At 31.7% G+C, this 22,139-nt stretch overlaps 1 protein-coding gene across 3 annotated transcripts in view; it reads left to right on the top strand.

The window, feature by feature from the left end:
• Nucleotides 1-20,375, top strand: part of LOC127714841 (uncharacterized) — a 64,747-nt gene extending 44,372 nt beyond the window's left edge. For all 3 annotated transcript variants that reach the window (XM_052220875.1, XM_052220876.1, XM_052220877.1), the window contains exons 5-6: nucleotides 17,439-17,681; nucleotides 18,887-20,375. In XM_052220875.1, coding sequence (XP_052076835.1) covers nucleotides 17,439-17,681; nucleotides 18,887-19,221 — 578 coding nt within the window. In that variant the 3' untranslated portion in view covers nucleotides 19,222-20,375. The remainder of the gene's footprint in view (nucleotides 1-17,438; nucleotides 17,682-18,886) is intronic.
• The last annotated feature ends 1,764 nt before the right edge of the window (nucleotides 20,376-22,139 follow it).

Genomic DNA, 22,139 nt, shown 5'->3' on the forward strand with positions numbered 1-22,139 from the left:
TACTTATATTCCTTTGTACAAGAGTATGCCTATTAATATTAAAGATTGATTCTGAGGACTTTAAAATCAAAGAGGTAGTGCCATTATCCCCTGAATTCATTACACTATACAATGCCATACGGCTACTCCAAGTTGTATGCCAATCTTTAACATGTTAAATTAGCATGATTAATTTAAGTTTCATAACTGCATGTGTACACTTTGAGAATCTTACAATACTGTTCATTCTGATTTTCAGAACTTATTGTGAGGTTTTTATTATTTAATGCGACTGAGAGCTGTATTGAATTCTTATATCTGATACATATTTATGAGCTGAAGACCACCTCCGGGTGCGGGATTTTCTTGCCGTGTTGAAGACCCATTGGTGGCCTTCGGCTGTTGTCTTCTCTTTGGTTGGGTTGTTGTCTCTTTGACATATTCCCCATTTCCATTTTCAATTTTATGTATGCAGGTTTTTCTTAAATCACAATAATCAATCTCACATGTTTGTCCATTATTCAAAATTAGCAACAATAAATGCACACAAAAATTAACATTGTTAAAGCTTTCTTTTAAATTCAAAACAGTTGCCCAAAACCATTAAATTCCTTGTTTGATTTATTTTATATTTATTATTATTATTCAAAGCCTTTTAAAGCTAGCTAGATGGTATGGCTTTTGCTCATTGTTGCATTCATATCGTTACCTATACCTAACTTGTGCATCGTTTGGTCTCTGGTGGGGATAGGCCTGCTGAAGAAGTTTCAACTTGGAATTTGCCGGATAATTGAGTATTTATCCAAAAATGTAGCAGAAAGATATTTATAACCTAAATTATGTTGAAATTAAAGATGTAAATTGTCTGTAACATGTTGTTTCATTTTGATTAGTGAGGTACTGGTGACCTGACGAAATTTATAAACATGAACTTTTGACCTATAGGAGTTACCCTACTGGAGTTTGGATCCAGGTCCGTTCGCCCTGATTCACCTGATAAAGTTAATATCTGTTTGCCCTGGGTCCATTCGCCCTGATTTTAAATTTTATTTTATTATCTTGATGTATAATGTTTATTTTTGAATAATATTTATATTGTATTACTACTACCAGATAATTTACATTATTTTCCTTTGATTTGCACTGTGGTGGATCCAGAAATTTTCATAAGTGACTGCCTAAAGCTAAGAGGGGGCCTGCTCCTGTCATGCTTCAGTGATTCCCTATATAATCAACCATTTTTTTTTCATTCAAGAAAAGGGGGCCCCGAACCCCCACCCCACTAAATCTGCCTCTGCTTTAAAAAACAACTGAAAACCATTATTAACTGCATGTATTTATCTTAATTGAAAACAATTTCTTGAGTTTTTCTCATTTGTATCACCCTGTTATATATAAATTTTATTTTTGTCACTTTTTAAAAATAGGAATGGTTTAAATTCCTCAATAATTCTAGTCAATTAAAAATGTATGAATAAATCATTTAACCTTTATACTATTAATATCAATATATTTCGTTTTTGATAAAAATAGGGCAAACGGATTCTATCAGTCAGGGAACTTACTTAAATGATTAAGAAATCACTGATTTAAGTAACATTTTTTCAGAAATGTTGGAAGTAAGAGTTGTCTTTCTTTAATAATCACCTATTTAAGTAGTACAAATAAATCACTAGACTAAGTGATTTAATTCTATTGTAGCTTTAAACATACACTTCTAATGATCCAGGGACTAATTATGTTGCTAAAATTATCAGAACCAATCTGTGTTTTTAGGATAACCTGTCATGTCAGGTGATGACCTTGTACTGAATCTGGGATAATGACATGAAAATCACTTGTTTTAGTATCATACCTCACTAATTTCAACACCCCCGAACAGTGAAATTTTGGTTGTGAACAGTAATATTTTATTACATAATCTGTAAGATGAAACCTTGAATTATACAGGAAAAATACTCCCACTGCTGGGAAAAAATCTGCTACGAAAGCATTAGATTATTATGTAAAGCTTCATTATAGCATATTTTTCAACAAATATAGGATTTATAGATGAATGATTGCATCAAAGGCATAAACCTTGCTACTTAAAAGAAGCAAAAGTTTCATTTTTTTCAATTTTACTAATAATTAGATATAATTTAAACCTGTACATGTATATTTAAAACTTTGGTAAAACTCTACAAAATCACAGAATTTCTATTTTGCTACTTAAATGAGTGATTAATAAATCACTGATTTCAGTAATTCCCCTGACTGTCTATGGGCGAGCAGACATTATACCCTTGAGGTGGTTTTAAAAAAAGCTTACAACTTAGATGTACCATAAGCATGGAAAAACAATTCAGCAGTTTCACAAAAAAACTTACAAATAATATTGATAGTCATTAAGTCATGTACAATACAGTATACTTACGATTACTTGTAAGTTTTTTTTTTGTAAAACCCACTCAAGTATACTTATAATCAATCTTAGTCGTAAGTATTTTTGTGAAATTGACTCCAGGAGTCCTTAAAGACTATTTATTCATCTTTTGGATAATTTGTAAGGTTTTTTTATGAATATACAGTGGCGGATCCAGAACTTTTCATAAGGGAGGGCCAGCCTATGATATATGTTTATATATCTCTCTGATATGCCATTTCAAATCAAATGTGTATTTAATAAAACTTTACAGTAGAAAAGTAATGGATAGTTATTCATTTGGGAATTTTTCAAATTCACAGCATGCCGGTGCCTATGTTCAAAGTGGTGGGTTTTCAGATTCTTTTCATCACCCTCGTTGTATTGCGGAATAACGATTTAGGCCAATCAGAGACATATATATACACAGAGATTGGCAACTGTAACAGTGGTCAGCGAAATCCAATTAAAAACACGCATCACACGAGACTTGTGTATATATGTCTCTGGGCCAATTGAGAAAAACATCATGTCTGTGGTTGGTAATAGTGTGTGTGCATTAATTTTCTATACCTTCTTATTTAATATTTTTCCAATTTTGAGTACTGACGGCAAGAGTTGTAACGTATAGTGTACCAATGTCTTGAGGCCAATGTGCTCTTTACAAGTGCGATCGAGGAATGCAGGGGAAAGAAACTTATCAATTATGTTTATTCTTAAGACAAAAATTAGCCGCCGTAAAAATGAACCGAGTCGAGGAGGTTACTGACACGTAATAGGGCAGAGACATATATACACATATGTGTATATATGTCTCTGTAATAGGGTCATCCCTCGAGAACATTAACTAGTACATTGATAAAATACTATGCAGTCAGTATCCCGGAAAAAAACAACGTATGGATGCAAAACGCTTAGTGGTTTCGGCTGACTACTTATACGTGCACTTTGTCTCAAAATATCCCGGATAGTTGTTTCATTACCAATCATACCACATCTCCTTATTTTTATATATACGAAAGCTTTATTCATATTTTTTGGTGTATTGATGAATGTGTAAAGATACATTTTAAAATACAGCACAAGAGATGCAGATTATATAAAACTTATAAGTCGAATACATACTGACAACGCCATGGCAAAAACTTAAAAACGACCAAATGACGTACAACAGTCTATAAAACTTAACTATAGCATACAAAACGCAAACATTTAATACACATAAGAAGCACCCAGACAGTCAAATAGAAATTAAAAGAATAAATAATTTGTAAACTAGGCCTACAGCTATATTTTCTTATCATCTAACAGTAAACATAGGTTCTGGTATTATGTGATAAGTCATTTTTTCATGCAGACCCAGTTTCATTGATACTTTGAACTTAAAGTGGTTTTATGCATATCAGCCTGGATTATCATATGTGTGTAATTTTATTAAACAATTCAACAATACACATTCTAAACAGGTTAAAATTCAATTTACAAATTCAGATCTACTGGCATTCAACACCCAATTACTTACTTACTGTATATTGCTAACTTTGATTGTATATTGTCAATCCCTCAACATCGTGAATACGCCATGCGAGGTGTTGGCTATGTTTGATACAGGGTGGCGGCTTCGAAGCGTAGAACAAAATCCAGGTAAATGAAAGTATAAAATTTTGTTGTTGAAAATTTTAAGTACTAAATTCCTAAATTTGTACTTAACTCCGTTCTACGGGTAACATGGTTGTTTGATATGAAAATAGGATAAAAGCTTCCGAAAATTATCACATTATAAGTATTCGTAAATAGATATGAAAAAACCTAACAAGGAATAAGTATTGGTAAACGGACAGAAAGTCGCAGTACAAAAGTTTAAATTAATTATTTTACAATTGTTTAAATATATGAGAGAAAGTTCTTGACGAATTAAATTTATTTATAGATAGTTGCGGAAATGATTAATTCGCCTTCAAATAGTTTTTTTTTTCAAAAACTTATAAAAAGGAGACATTTTTGACAGCATGAAGCCAGTTAATTACCAAACCACTTTAGCAGATTGTTTTCTTAACAATCATTGTTCAATATTAATATTCAAAAATAAATTTTGTTTACAAGTCCGTTTCCTTTTTAAAATATTTCAGAAAAATACTGAAACGTTCTTAAAATTAAGTTTATTCAAAGAAAAAAATATCCCAAAACTGAATCGTGACATTTTACTTGTTACTTTATGCATGTTGTACGTTCTAAGTGTCAATCCTAGCAAACACAAATTTGGAAATAAAATCGATTACAATGTAATTTTATAGAAGAAAAAAGGGGGGTTAATGAACAAATTATTACTATACACTCATATACTTCTAAAAAGATTTGAATTTGTAAGCTGTCTATAGATAATGTTGAATTATTTCAAGAGTTTCAATTAATTTAGGAGAGAAAAAAAGATTACAAACAGTTTAGTTTTCGACGCCTACTACTACAAAAAATAGTGATTCTTTTTGTAGATTTGGTACTTCAGTTTCGACTCAAAATTTCCTATTGAAATTGTTAGATGCAAAATATTTAGGAGAAGATTGTATTTGTAATTTATGTAATTGTAGTGATATTGGCGACGCGATTCATTATATTATAGCAAGGATTTGTACAAATCCTTGATTATAGAATGTTCGGCAATAGACGAAAGTAGACAAACCCTATTTAAACGGGGTTTGGATCTCCAAGGCCGCCACATTTTACATCGAATAAGATCTATATTTATTTAACGTTTTCAAATGAAATAACTTGAATTGAAAATTTCCCGACTATGTGAAGATTTCTTATATTTCTAAATGGCTTCATTTATTACATACAAAACGAAAAATGTATTAAACTTCTTTTTGTAAAAACAATATTCATGTATTTTTATAATTTTTCCAAGGACACGTTTTTTTTTTGTTTGTTTGCAAAGTTTACTTGTATGTGTTTATAACCATCACCAATCAGTTCTTATTATTAAAGATCAAACGTCCTAATCAAAATGATGATTGGTATTGCATATGATCATCGGTCATGCATGACGTTTCCCAAATAACTTCTTTAATGTTGGGTTGATTTTATCAAAACCAAAATTATAAGATCAACATTTAAATTATCTATCGAATGTATACCCTCAACGCTCACTAAAACATACATACCGGTACATGTCCTGAGTGACTTTTTATGTCCTGTCTGCACTCAGGAGGTCCTGAGCGATTTTGAGACGTACCGTTAATTTATAGGCATATATATTTGAAGCTTAGTTCTAGTTATCTTATGTCCTAGTCACAGGCACTTGTCTCAGAAAAAAAATTTCCTATATACTTTTAATGTTATATTAAGGTATATAGGAATCAAAATTCTGAGAAAAGTGCCAGTGGTCCTTGTGTGAAATAAATCCACTGAGAATTGGCCTTTTTAAACACATCTATATATACGTTTTCTCAAGGGTTTGTACATGTAAAGTGAAATTATGTTTACTCCATGCGTAGTTACAATAGACACTAGACAATATTTATAAGCACAAACACATTTACATTAAATGGTTATGGCAAACAGTATTGAGACAAGAAACTGACAATAGTTAAATTGACTATAATTATATTAGAGTTGCAGTGGTATTCACATGGGAAAAAAAAACTATAAATATGTGTGTATCGACAATTAACACATTATTAATGTTCATGAAAAAAAAAAAAAAAATTAGGATACATATTAAAAGAAACATACTTTATACAGATGTTCTCAATAAAAAACAATCATTAATATACTTTATGGTGATTTTTATAATGACTGGCAGACTGCTATTTAAAAGTGCGGTCATATGCCTCAGTGTTATAGGTGACTGCAATTTAATAAAATTGAAATTAAGATTTTTATTAATACTTTGTATATAGGTATCCCTCATTGATGTATAGCATGGACAGACTGAGAAGAAATGGTATTCATCCTCAATTTCTTGTCTTCTGTAGGATAGGCAAATAACATAAGTTTATTTGCTACTTTTTTTCTCCTTTATTTTATATAAATTATTTTTTTTTCAAATTTTAACATTTTTTTCTTCGAAAAATTTGTAGTGTTGCAACAGGGAATGGACACAGATACTTAACTACATTTAACGAAAGAAATTTTGTGTAATGTCATCAATCTGTATTACACATCGACAGGATGTTCTCTAGAAAACTATGGTATTTCTAAAACGTTATACACACCCCAGGGTACACGCACTGTCGTAATGGAAAATTACTGCATGCTTTAATTACCTGTAATCAGCCATGCAACAAATCAGTTGACTGACCATGTCATTACAGTTTAAAAAGTTTTTCCCTAGATCAAAACGGAATATTTATTTTTACTTTAAAATTTAAAACTTTAAAAAGTATACTTTGACATAATTATGAAGTAAAAGAATTTAACAATTTAATAATTGGATTTTTCCAAAGATTAAGATACAATTATATTTATTATTCTGGGACTGACAGATATGTCACAGACACTTGTCTCTGATTTTCCCCCCTATATACTTTAATAAAAGTATATAGAATTTTTTTTTCTGAGACAAGTGCCTGTGAGATATATACATGCATAAGTCCCAGACATATATACTTGTAAATCAAAATGATTTACATAATTACTGGGAAATAATATAATGTTTCAGTTATGTTGATGTCACAAATACACATGAATTATTTGATGATCATGCGGCATGCTGGAATTTCTTATCTAAATGCATGACGGTGACCACAGACATATATATATATATATATATATCCATTTACTGATTCTATAATTTCTTGAGAAAAAAAATCAGGAGGGAAGTCAGAGGGAAGTGAAACAAACATTTTAAGCTTTTATTAAACATTGTTGGGAAAATAATAAAATACGACACTGAGTTTTGAAAAAAAGTTTATGATTGGTCTTGATTTTTTTTTAATAAAGATAGAAACAATTTTTTGTTCCAAGAAAAAAAAAAACAATGCCCCCTTTTTAGCAACACCGACACACGCCGATGAATGGAGAATTCCAAGTAGGGTCACAAGGTCACATTTTAAAACTTTTTCAGTCGCCCAGTCTCAAAAAGCAATTTTGACTGGCATTGTTTTTAGTCGAGTTATATTTTTGCTGGTCGGGTTGCAAAGTGGCAGGTCGGATTTGACCATGTTGACAACGGTCCTCAAAAATATCCGAAAAAACGTTGAATCAAACGATATGAACCTACACAGTTTTATACTATAAGACGGACACACACCAGTGTGCTAACTGTGCTGGGTGAGGTGCTGTAACTTGATATACATGTATCATTAAGTTACAGTACTGTTAGGATTTGCCTGCCTTTTTACAGGGACTTTCTATACTAACTGTTAGTATAGACTGCTCCTGGCTTAAAAGTATGGATCTCTGCTCAGCAACGGGTACGTGATTGTAGCAGTAAAATACATCGGGGGGAGGGGGAGGGGGCACTTCAATACTTAATTGATAGGGTGTGTCGCTGGGGTTCTGTTACCCCACCCTTTTCATATAATTTAGTTCTTAAAAATGTATACCTTTTCATAAATTGCGTGGGTAAAATTGTAACCTTTTCCCATATTGGTTGGGTTTCGTGGGGTGTGTTGGAAAAGTGGAATATTTAAGGCTAAGATTCTGTGTGTAATGTTTACTTACGGCGAGACTTTCGGCTGTGAAAAAATTACAGGGCTTTGCATATACAAGTAATTGGAACTTTATCGACCTTATCATATATTTCTGATAATTTTCCCCACCTATTCCCATATTTTCAAGCTGGAAAAAGTGACCTATTCCAGCGGCACGTCCTATCACCTTGTATATAGGAAGTGCCCCCCCCCCGAGTAATATACGCAAATATATAAGTTAATATACCTTCATAAAAGATTTGTTTAAAGTCGGTTATACATATAACAATACAACATAAGCTCTGTAGAGCACAGTCTGTCTTTACCGTAAATAACTTCGAGATTAATATGTAAGTTTACTTTGCTTATCGATGTTCCTGTAATTCAGATTTATGTTTATTTGTGAGACACCCGTCACTATTTATATTCACTCAAGAGTCACTCAAAGAAAGGGGTTCTCCGTTACTGGGAAAATCTTATCTGATTTAGGATCAATTTATTGGTTACACTCCCCTATCACCAGTGATTCTTTGTTGTAAGCTGACATTCTGAAAAAGGTACTATACTGTTGACTATCAATTTGCATGATTAGTTACAGATGTCGACTCGGACTGCTGCAAAAGACAATAATTCAGTTCACTTATTTAGGTTGAATAGTGGTTCGGTTAATTCTCCTTTTCCCCAAACAAGTAAGAATTAGGTTACATCTTTAGGTAGTCAAAATAATTATGACGTCTTGCAAGACTATTTTAATTTTTTTTTCTATCTATCTATCTTCATATAGGATGAAATTTGAAAATAAAGGCGGGACAGGAGTTTTGAGTAAAAAAAAAATGCAGGATGACAATTTATGTAAAAAAAGGCGGGATAAACTAATAAAAAAAAGGCAGGACCAAATAGAGTGAAAAATGTAAAGGCAGGACAGAGATAACAACTTAAAAAAAATGCAGGACAACATTTTTCATCCTAGCCCCCTCCCCATAAAAATCAAATGGTAACTCCCTTACACCTACATGACAAAAACATATACAAATATGGTATCATTGGACATTGCCAATGTGACGGCTCTTCAACAGAAACTAAAGACGTAGAAGTTAACAACTATATAGGTCACTGTACAGATTTCAACAATGGACTAAAAAGCCAAACTGCGTAATAAGCTACAAAAGGCCAAAATAGATAGACAATATCTGACAAGGGTAGAAATGTTCAGAATGTTGAAAAAAAAACTACTGTCCATTTAAATGGCATCAAAACTGGCAGCTGACTCATAGGAGTTGTTGCCTTAAATACAGATTTTTACCTTTTTGTTTTCTTCATATCTCTTGAATTTGCCTTTTTATCTCTAAAACTGTAATATTTAAGGAGAAACTTAAATCTTATTAAAAAGTTATTGCTTTTCAATGATGATTTTGATCCAGTTTTTGCAAAAGCTTGGAAACTTTAAATCTTGGGTAAACTCTATATTATACTGCCTGGTCTCGTGGTAGCGTGTTCATCTCAAGTGCGGAAGGTTGTTTATTTTGAACCCAACGGGGTAAAACCAAAGACTTTAAAGTTGGTATTTGCTGCTTCTCCCCTAAGCATGCAGTATTATTACGGAGTAAGAGCAAATACTGGTTTTTCAGAGTCAGAATTATGTGTCAAGGTAAGGTGACATGTCCCTCTGAGAACTAGTGTAAGAGATAAATTAGTCCTTGTAAAAATTGTCTGGTCAGACAAATATAACTAGTATAAAAAGTCCATGGATACAGAATTTACTAGTATATTTAGTCAGATGTCAGTAATTTATGTCCCCAGACTAATTTTCCTAGTCAAAGACATCACTATTCCTAGGTAAAAATGTCCAGTTTTTATACGGCCGGCCGCAAAAAATTTTTGCGGTCATATATTGGTATGACATTGGCGTCTTCGTCCGAAGACACATTGGTTTCGCACAATAACTTTAGTTAAAGTGAATGGATCTCTATGAAATTTTACCATAAGGTTCAATACCACAAAAGAAAGGTTGAGAATGATTTTGGGGGTTATGGTACCAACAGTTAAGGAATTAAGGGCACAAAAGGGGCCAAAAATAAGCATTTTTGTAACTTCCAGACAATAACTTGTGTGTTAGTGTATGGATCTCTCTGACATTGTACCACAAGGTTCCATATCACAAAGGGAATGCTGGGATTGATTTTGGGGGTAATTGCCTCAAAATTTTAGGAATTAGGGGCCAAAAAAGGGGCAAAAAACAAGCATTTTTCAAGTTTCATGACAGTTACTTGTGTGTAAGTGTATGGATCTTTCTGAAATTGTACTACAAGGTTCCATATTACAAAGGGAAAGCTCGAATTGAGTTTGCGGGTAATTGCCCAAAACATTTAGGAATAAGGGGCCAAAAAGGGTCTAAAAATAAGCATTTTTCTAGTTTCCAGACAATAACTTGTGTTCAAATGTATGGAACTCTCTGAAATTGTACTGCAAGGTACCATACCACAAAGGGAAGGCTGGGATTGATTTTGGAGGTAATTGCCTTAAAATATTAGGAATTTGGGGCCAAAAAGGGACAAAAAACAAGCCTTTTTTCTAGTTTCAGGACAATAACTTGTGTGAAAGTTTATGAATCTTTATGAAATTGTACTACAAGGTTCCATATCACAAAGGGAAAGCTGGGTTTGAGTTTGGGGGTAATTGCCATAAACGTTTAGGAATTTGGGGCCAAAAAGGGGCCAAAAAACAAGCATTTTTCTAGTTTCCAGACAATAACTTATGTTCAAGTGTATGGATCTCTCTGAAATTGTACTGCAAGGTACCATACTACACAGGGAAGGCTGGGATAGAGTTTGGGGGTGATGAATCATAAGGGGGTTAAAAAAATTGGGGGAGGGGGATTTTTTTTCCTTTTTTTTTTCTTTAAAATTTTCCATTTTAAGTTGGTTATTTTTTATTTATGTATAAAAGCAAATAATAATGATATGGTTTGATTTCATCAAAAATTGAAATATTGGGGTTCTTTGATATATGCTGAATTTAACCGTGTATTTAGATTCTTAATTTTTGGTCCCGTTTTCAAATTGGTCTACATTAAGGTCCAAAGGGTCCAAAATTAAACTTAGTTTGATTTTAACAAAAATTGAATTCTTGGGGTTCTTTGATATGCTGAATCTAACCGTGTATGTATTTAGATTTTGGATATTGGACCATAATAGGTAAATTAAAAAATTTTAAGTTCTTAGACCACATTCATTCTGTGTCCGAAACCTACCGGTATGCTGTGTCAAATATTTAATCGCAATCCAAATTCAGAGCTGTATCAAGCTTGAATGTTGTGTCCATACTTGCCCCAACTGTTCAGGGTTCTAACTCTGCGGTCGTATCAAGCTGCACCCAGCGGAGCATTTTATTCTAATACTGTATGCAACATGTCAGTATATTTGGTGTATGAAAATTTTTAAGGATGTACATGTTAGTCTGGCATGTTTTATTCGACCTTGATTTCATTTTTATGGTTCATTGCTCAATGTTATTTTTTTGTTTTTTGGTCAGTTTTTCTATTTTCTTATTTTCAAATTAGCAATAGGTCAACTTTATTTGGTGTATGGAATGATAGTAAGGTGCATATCATGATATGTTTGACTGAGAAGTTTCGTCTTACCTTGACTTTATTTTCATAGTACATTGGACAATGTTTAGTTTTTGTGGTTTGGTCTATTTTTCGGATACTGTAAGCAATAAGGCCCCTATATTTGGTGAATGGAATGATTGTAAGATGCACATGTCTGTCTGGCATGTTTTATATGACCTTGACCTCATTTTCATGGTTCATTGGTCAATGAAAAGTTTGCATTGTTTTGTCAGTTTATCATATGCTTTAAGCAACAGGTAAATTATATTTGGCGGAAGTAACGATTGTAAGGTGTGTATGTCTGTCTGTCAGATTCATATAACCATGACCGTATTTTATGGTTCTTTGGTCAATGCTAAGTTTTCTTGGTTTTTTCTTTTTATCAGATATTATAGGCATATGTCTACTTGTAAGTGTATGGAATGACTGCAAGGTGTCATATAAAAATAAGAAGTTGTCTGTCTGCCAAGGTTAATATTACTGTGACCTCATTTTCATAGAATATTGATAATATTAAACAAAAAAAAATGATGAGCATGACAAGATATACAAATGATCCAAATTTGTCAGTTGCCTACTAATTATGTAATAGTAGTTATTGTCATTAAATGATAATGTTTACCCTTTTATGTGTAGGGCAAGAACATTAAAGATAAAGGGAAACTATAAACAAACGAGATTATCAACAAAAATAGATTTACAGACGTCAACAAAGCCTGAATGGTAAGTCCACTTCTATAAAAGGTTTTTGCCCTTGAATAATGATTATTATGAAAATAAGATGTGGTATGATAAATGAGAAAACTATCCACCAGAGTTCAATTAAGTGGATGAAAGCAATGCAATTACTTATTAGAGGCCAATGATGACCTGTAAATAATGAGAAAACCCATAACCTATACATGATATAGTCCTCTATAAAAGACACCACAAACAAAATTTGGAACAAAACATCAATTCAAACTTCGAATATACCAGACTAATTCATAAAAAAGAACAAGTTATGAAAAAACAAATATGACGGACGTGAACCAACATCAACCACTGAACTATGTACAGGCTCCTGATTTCGGACAGGCAAAATATGGCAGGGTTGATATAAAAATAAGAAGCGGTATGATTGCCAATGAGACTTTTCTCCAATAAGGATCAAATGACATGAAATTTAACAAAATTAGTTCACTGTACAGCCTTGGACAATGAGCAAACCCTATACTGCATAGTAACCTATAAAAGGCCATGAAATACAAAAACAAATATAAAACAATTCAAAAAGGGCATGGTGTCATTTAAAAAGGACATAATGTCTATCCATGCTAAACATGCTTGGGGGGAAACACCACAAAGGCGAAAGCTAAGTGCCTGATTTTTGCACAAAACAATAAACAAAAAACAAATATGATATATAGCAACAATTGACAACCACTGAATAACAGGCCCCTGACTTGGGACAGACACTTACAAAATGTGGCATGGTTTAACATGTTTGCTGGCACCAAATCCTCCTCTAATTAAGGACAGTGGTTTAAGTGTCAGTTCAATATAAAAACTATAAAATCAGTTGAAAAGGGTTTTTTTTCTGCTCTTGAGTCAGGTTATTTTTATACATTCCCGTTTTCATTCTCAATTTTATTAACTCATTAGAATGCAACAAAGCAGAAAAACAGCTACCAAAAACACAGACCCGATATGTGGCTGGATATTTATTCTTTCCCTGTAACAAAAAAGACTCAACATACCGATCTATTAGTATTCACAGTTACTGACCGCTAATTCATAGCAAATATCAACTAATAAAATAAACATTTTGTGAGCATTCAACCCACCCCTAACCTAGGACAGAGGTTTTAATAACAGCACAACCTTTGAACAAACTGTAAACATTTGTTGCAATTGGCTTAACTCAAAAGACTGCAACAAGGCACAAAAACAACTAATATGAAAACCATAGACAAAAAGCACTGAAATAAGAGTTCTTACGATTTTAAATATTCAAATGAAAGTTTTATCAAAATGTATATAAACATGATAAAGTAGCCATTTTATTGCTGTATTTCTTTTCATTTATAATTTTTGAGTTCTGTGTATTTGTAGGTCAGACATCTTGGTTTTCATGATCATCATTCAACAGGTCAATACTGAACTGAAAACTTAAAGTTGATATTTTTCTACATAGTGTGACTTTTTTATTAATTTGAAATGGAATGTGTTTTTTTCCTACATAAGAAAGAGGAAATTTCAACATAATGACTATAAACAAAAAGGAGTCATATTATCATGATCATAGATGCACAAGAACTAAATCATGTAAATGCAACAACGTAATTATCAATTGAAAGAATGGAGGATTGAAAAAATATATTAGTATTTTGTTGTCCAAATGAACTTGCTTTGTCCACTCATTTAAATCGCTCCATCCAATAAAGATGTACGGAGGAAGATTTTTGAAGAACAGATTGCAAAAATGTTTTGTTTAAGAATTGTAGGAATATCCTAGTGGATGAAATAATTTATTTACTTGACTCTTATATAGTGGACTGAATAATTGTACATAGCAAGCTGAAACAAGAAAACTAAAACTTAACAGGAAAAGTGTTTATTTTATAAATTTGCAAATATAAACGTAATATTATGAACACCACAAAGGTATGAGATTCAAATCGTTTGCATATTCATGTATTGCAGTGGAACTATAACAAAGAAAATTTACCTCATTAAAAGAGTAAACTATTAACTGTGCTTTGTCAATTTATTCAGTCAGAATATGAAATATTTTTTTCAGTTCTATTTTTCATAATAAAACAAACAAGACAAAGATTTCAAATCAATATTTTTTTCTTTTATTAAGACATGTCATCATTTTATTTCAGTTAAAGGATTTTATTTTTTTACTTTAAATATTATTATACTTTCAAAAATAATAATAATCTTTATTGTCATATAAGCAAATTAAAAACATGTTTGTGACAAATGAAAAAAAAACAAAATACACTCGTATATATATTATAAACTTTTTACTACCAAACAGAATTCATTGTAACATACACATTACTGTATATTTATAATTTGAATTCCATAGGATTTTATTTTGTCTCATGGGATATTAAAAATCCCATGGGATAATTATAGTCCCATGGGATTTATTTTGTCCCATGGGACAACAAATATCCCATGGGACTACTATTATCCCATGGGACCCAAAAAAATCCTATGGGATTTAACCAAAATCCCATGGGATAATGGTAAATCCCATGGGATTTGCCCTATCCCATGGGATATTGAAAATCCCATGTTTTTCTAAATCAAATTACAAAATATATATAATAATAACAGCAGAAAAGCAATGAAATTATTGAATCCCATGTAATTCCGCACATTTTGGTTATATACACGACACTGTAGGTCTAAGGAGAGGCGGCGGCGGATTTGCAAATGAGTGTTTTGCAAATTAAAAGTGTCCAGTGTTAAAGGTCCCGAAATGTGAGAGTACTCTGAGAAAGGGTGAATGAGACGTAACATGGCCCCCATAATTTTCGTACAGTGAACGTTCGAATCCTCCAAAATAATCAGCCAATGAATAATTCAAATTGCCTTAAAACACACGCGTTTCGTTTACACAAGAATGTTCAATCAAAATAATTAGAAGGCATAACCAATTACAAACACCAAGTTAAAGAGCTCTGAAACTCTAAACACTCTTGGTTATTTATGTCATCAGAGTAGTAAAACCTTCACGTTGGTGTTTTCATTGATTATTTTTTTTCTATCAAGAGTAAAGTTACAGAAAATGGCTTTATTAATGGAATTGCTGGCTACTGGACTTTTCATATCTCCGAGTGCGAAACGTTCGATTAGCAGTACCATCGGCTCGTGTAAAAAATCAATACAACCGGATAATCGCCTTTGGAATAGAGTATACATTACATTACAGAAGTAAATATGTCTGTTCAAATCAAAGGAAACAAACAAAAGCATTGGGAATCAAATGAACTTTAAAAGGATCAAGACTGTGTGTGTCGACAGGTTAAGCGTCTCCTGATATATATGCCTCACCCGCCATGCGAATCCTTACTCAGTAAAATTGTCACAACCGGGAATAAGAATCACAAATCAGAAACTATTCTTGTATCTAAAGATCTAAGACTGCGAAAACATGTGGTCAACACATGAATATGAGTAATATTAAGTATAGTCTGAGATGAGCGAACTATATTCAACTGTCCATTACAATGGTTTTATACAACTTGACGGCCATTTACGGGACGTATAACATGTAGTAAATGCATGTGGCTACTTTTAAAGTCTATATAACAGTACAAATTGAAATCCAGTAGGATCCAGAATCCTCAGAATACAAATTGGATTTCCACTATCTACCAATAGAAATGAAATTGGAATTCTGATTTACACTAATTAAAAACCAGTATAAATCAGAATTCCAATATCTACTGGTAGAAATGGGGATATTCGGATTTGTTCTAGGGGGATCTTAGATTGTACTGGATGTTTACTAAAAAAGACAAAATAACAGGATTTTCCTTTAAAATGAAATAAACTATTATAATTGAACTTGTGTGATTCAAACAGTAAAGAGGTAGGGCCAATTTCTTATGAATTGATCTCGCAGTAGAGTCTTTTCTAAATGTCTAATGTGACATTTATTTATTTCTTGAATTTACAGTATCATATTAGGTCCTTTATGGTTTTAACAAAACAAGACTTAAGTGCATGTACATACACTTCAGATCATTTTGATAAAAAAGTATAGCAAAAATACTGAGTCCATAAAAACTGACTAAATCAAACGCTTTAGATCAACAGAACAAGTGAAAAACGATTGCCATGTTCCTGACTGGGTATAGGCATTTCCGAAAAAAACATGGTGGGCTAAATCTGGTTTTCTAGCTAGCTAAACCGCCCACTTGTATGGCAATTGTTTATAGTTCTGTTATATTGACAACATTGGGTGAGCAACCCAAACAGATATAAAAGGTTAATGTGACAATAATTAGGATCCATCATCCAAAACTAATATTGTTTTTAGATAATAGAAACCTATATATCATGTATATGGTTAAATACTTCAATTTCGGCAATTATTTTTAGCAAGTATTAAGACCTTTTAAACCAAAACCAAAATTTTATTGGAAGGATTTTATGTATTGTCTATCAGATTAAAAATTAATTCATTGAACTTAATGATGTCTTTTGATACAAAATGTAGCACAAACATGTTAAATTATCAATTACGTCTCAAAATTAATATTAAGAAGACAATTATGTTAATTTACGTAATATGCATTTCCCTGAGCTCTATCCATGGTATAAGGTCAACATTGTTTGCTTATCAAAATTCCATAAACAAAATATTAGCAAATATTATCATCAATAAAAGAATGTCCTGAAAGTTTACCATATTTTGTTTGTAATGAAGAATTGCAAGCGGCATTTTCATTTACTTTTTTTCTACTCACTATAAGTGCATCAGTAAAAAAATGCATAATAAAAAAATTCGATTAGAAGCTAAATCATAATAGTTATTGTTTTAGCAATTTTATTAGGCGGATTCTGGGACCTACTCGGTTCCATTTTGTACTGTAACATCTACATAAATATCAATGCTCCTTAATGCCTTTGATTAAATAGATTTGCACAACAAGTAGTAACTGATTCTTCACCCCATGTTTATTCACATAGATTATATGTATAAAAAAATAAAATTATAAAACAGCGTTTGAAACCAAAAGAAGTTTCAAAATTATGTACCACAGATATCATATTTACATGATTTATATATGCTAATATTTCTTAATAGATGTAACAGTCAACGAGGGTGAAAGCGTTCAACTTACTTGTGGCGTCAACAACATGCAGATTTCATGGACCAGGTCTGTCAAAAACACAAGTGTAAAAGTGTCTGAATATACAAATGGTGTATCTTTGACAAACCTTGTATTCGATAATGTGAAATGGTCTGATGAAGGAAATTACGAATGCAGTTTTACAAGCATCGATGGATTACCTGAGACCAAAATTACAAGACTGTTTGTAAATACTTGTATGTTTATATATTGTTTACAATTACGCTTCTGAAAAACTATGATTACGATTCAAATATCTTATTAGATAATTGTTTTGATAAAGGGACAACTGTAGCATGCATTTTATTAAACATAATCGGTCACCCAAACCATTACTATTCCTTCACTAGATGAGTAAAGTAATTTATGTAAGGTCGAGTTTTCAAATGTTTAAAGGATTACATAATATTAACTGTAGTAATGTGAAACTTAAACATGAAGAAAAGAGACATAGAAAAAAATACCAAAAAACAACTGTTTCACTAAACAAAATCAAACATCTGAAAATCATAGTACAATACAATACAAGAACAACCCAAAATAGACGAACACCATTACACAGTCAGTCATAAGTAGTTGCTTCCATTCCTAATAAACTAAGAAGCCACCATAGGCATAATGGGTGCAATCTAAAATCATTCTTAAAGCAACCCAAGTGCGAGAAAAATTGAGATGACAAGTAACAGTCAACAAAACACGACAAAGAAAACCAAAGATCACAGAACGAGACTGTTTATGACGTATTTACATTGCATACAGAGAATCCCGTTTTTGATTAGTTGTTATTGGCTTTGAACTAGTTTTCAGTAACTACGAGTACTCTTAGATGAGTGCTTTATGTCTTTGTCTTTATGTATGTTGTTTTCGTGCTTCGGATGTGTCATCTATTTCTAAATGATTTTTATAGTTTGTTCTGATGTTGTGATGTTGTGCTGTTACATCACTGTCACAGGTTAGTCTGAGAGTTGACGCTCGCGAACATTTTACAACTTTGCTTAATTCTATTAATGCCTGTCCAAAGTCAGGAATCTGAAATTAAGTGGTCGGCGTTGGTTGGTTTCTGTTAGGTTGTAGCAAATACGCATGATATGTTTACATTGTGCATATAACACAAGAAAATCGAAGAAAAAAACCCAGATTTCTTGTTGTCAAAAGTTGTTAGTTGTGGTTAAATTTGCAATCATGTGCGATCAAAGACCGCACAATAAACCAATTCTACTTTTTGGCATGGCGTTGTCAGATCGTTTTCGACCTTTGAGTTTGAATATATCTTTGATATCTTCCGCCTCTCCTTTAAAAATTGTATTTCGTATCTGAAAATATTTTGTCAGCCCCTGATCAAAATCAATTGTTCGATTATGCTTTTAGACAAAGACAGAAAATCACAGTTTTTCTATTTCAGCAACAAAAATGTGCAATTGTCGATGTGATTACAGAAGAAAACTGGAATATTGGGAATCGACAATACAACGAAATCAAACAAAAACGGAACTGTATAAGAAGTTAGAACATGTCATCCGACAGATACAAGATGAATTAAAAGTAAATAAAACTATGCTTTCGTCAACTACTCGCAAGCTGACATCGGCTTATGACAATCGCAAGTTATCTCAGACAATTGGTTTCGTTGGTGCCGTTTTCATCTCTGTTGTCGTCGGACTGGTCGTATTTATTGACATTATAAAGTTTAAACAACACATAGAAAACATATGGAAAAAATACAGTTCTAAGAGATAAAGATTAAAAAAACAACTATTAAACCAGAAAAATGAAGGAACTTTTCAATATTAGATTCGACGACAACTGTTTTTTTTTTATCGTGTCAATTGTATAGACTTTTCAATTATTTACATATGGTTTTGTTACTACATATATATTTTGTTTGCCCTGTTATGTTTTTATGTTAAATAAGAATACATACATGTACGTAGCAACGATTTGAAAAGATGAGTGCAATTGGATGAAAAGGTTATGGATGAAAGGTGTGTGATTAAAAAGAATAATTTTACAAATTACTTTCAGAGGAACTTTATAAGAAATCAAATTACAAAAACCAAAAGATAAATAAAATGTTAAATAACAAGATAAAAAACGTAAACACAAGGAAAATAATTCCGCCAGCGATGTAATTGATTATTTTCATACAAATACAATGAGGTTAGTTGCAAATTACTAATGCTTATTATCTTTATTTTCATTAGCAGTTTCAGAAAAAGTTTCCGTTTAAAATCGCTTCAAAATATAACAAAATTACCTTTTCTTAAGAAGAATCATCTTTTAAGCGTTCCAGATTTGCGACTGATTTCGAAATATCTATTCGTTAATATATATATACAGTAAAAGCACCGTCTATGTACTAGTATTTTCATTTTCTTTTTACTTTTTTTGTCAAACTATATTCGTAACCATGTGCAATGATTCGGTACAAAGGCACTTTGTAATATATTGATTTTAACTACTTAAAATTAATATATTTTCTATCACTGATGACATCATCAGACATGAAAAGAAAATATTACATTAATCGCAAGTGCAGTAAGGAAACCGATGACAAATCCTCTTCAGTAGAAAAAAGTCTTCAAAATTACGCAAGTTTTCCTCAAGGATGATACAGGTTTTATAGAGATCACAGAAAAATATTTGTAAAAATTAATAATGATAACAAAAAGTTACAGGATGATCATTAAACGTAAAAAGTTCCTCTGAATACAAACAACGTCGAGAAAAGCAGTTTAGATGACTGTTGTTTAAAATAATTTTATAATGTTACTTTGTGAGCAAATGCTCTCCTATACGGCTGCATCTTATTTTTCTAGTGGCGTTTTATGTTATAGGAAACTGTCAATATACTAAGATAGATAAGACAAGTTACAAATAAATATACAAAATCGGTTTTTTACATGATATGTGTGTAATAATCGTGAACATACACTTATAATTGTTAAATATTTAGTTAATGAATAACGGATAACCCTGTTTGTAGAAATATGTTACCCTTCATTTCTGAAACTGCGCGGACTCAATGCTATATGTAAAAGGAGACCAATTTTTGTAATGAAATTTCCGTGAAAATTGTTAGATTTTAGGAAAATGTATTATTCTTAAGACAGAAATATCCCAACAATTAGTGTATTGAAAGAGATTATATTCTGTTGTTCTTAATTTTCATCAGATACATTAACCTAAATGTCCTCGATAAATAATGAAGGTACAACGCTAAATATGTTAACATTTGCTAAAAACAAAAGTGCAACGGTCGTTCCAAAATACCCTTTAGGAAGTTTGAATATAAAGTTAATTGTTTGACAGTCATATAAAAAGCTACTTTGCATTGTTACCGACTCACAAGTCACCAAACACTTAATTGGTTTTTCGATAACATATCATATCGGGATCAACTCAAATTTTTGTATAAGTATGATTTGCTTAAATACTTTTGTTAAGAATTATATTTCGTTCAAAGTCATCGTAAAATTTAGGAAACGTCAATAAATGCGCTATTTAACATTTAAACATTATACATGTTAGACACTTCAAATATCATCGCTGATTCTTTTCAAGCTATCACATGACATACAATAAAATAATTTTAAATTTTGATATTTTAACTGTTCCTGCTTTAAGGTCATGTGTATATGTTGAATATGTGCGTGTACTTACATTTAAATGTTAGTTGCTTGTTTTATATATTCACTAATGCCTTGCAGGTCGGTTTTTGGGTTATATGGCTCTGGAATCAAAATAAATATTACTTTTCTTATCATCTTTTATCTTATCTTGATACGATATCCACGTGTTACTTTTTCCCAATATGATATCGTAAGAAGATGATTACTACTTATACGAAAGCTTTTGCGCCAAGGCTTCTTTATGGTGAGAGTGAAGTTACGCCTTCTAAATGTTTATCGAAAAGTCATAACAATCATGTTAATAGTAGGAGGCTATAAGTTTAACATGACGATGAATGTATTTCATTATAAATCCAATAGGCAAAATACTATTGTCCACTTTCCAGGTTCCTACGCCCAAGCATTTGGTACCTGTTGCAGCTAAACAATCAAATATATATTATACATTTCCAGCAAAAATATTAAAAAAAATAAAATAAAAATAACTGCAAATAAAATCAAGTGAGAGGACAACTCTTAAATGTTTTTTTTTAATCTAACATTTAATAGCCTGTATCACTCTATATCAATACTTTAGGTGTATTATATGAATGTCCTGTAAAATACTTTATGTTGTAGAGATTATATGTGTTATATGTGTATGCCCCCTAGGGACCTAATTTGGAAAATTAAATATCTTATCTTATCTCATCTTATAAATACCACACCAATAAAAAAAACCATACGTACGAACAAACAAACAAAGAAATATGTGTTTGCCCCCTACCTTAATTTTCAAAGTGTGGAAAGGCAATCACCCCCATTCCGGGATCATCAACACCCATCCCCCCAAAAAAAACTCAAAGAAACAAAATAAACAACAAAAATAACATATGTTGAAAATAATGAATTTACATGTTTGGATCTACATATTTTGGAAACCACATTTTTCAGTTTATTTTCATGCTCATTACAGTAATGTAATATTCGAGTAGACCCAAATATATATCACATGACAACATTTTTTTTTTCATTTTCCATCCCAAT

Source organism: Mytilus californianus, unplaced genomic scaffold (genome assembly GCF_021869535.1).
Source record: "Mytilus californianus isolate M0D057914Y unplaced genomic scaffold, xbMytCali1.0.p SCAF_9, whole genome shotgun sequence".
In the NCBI taxonomy this organism is placed as follows: Eukaryota; Metazoa; Mollusca; class Bivalvia; order Mytilida; family Mytilidae; genus Mytilus; species Mytilus californianus.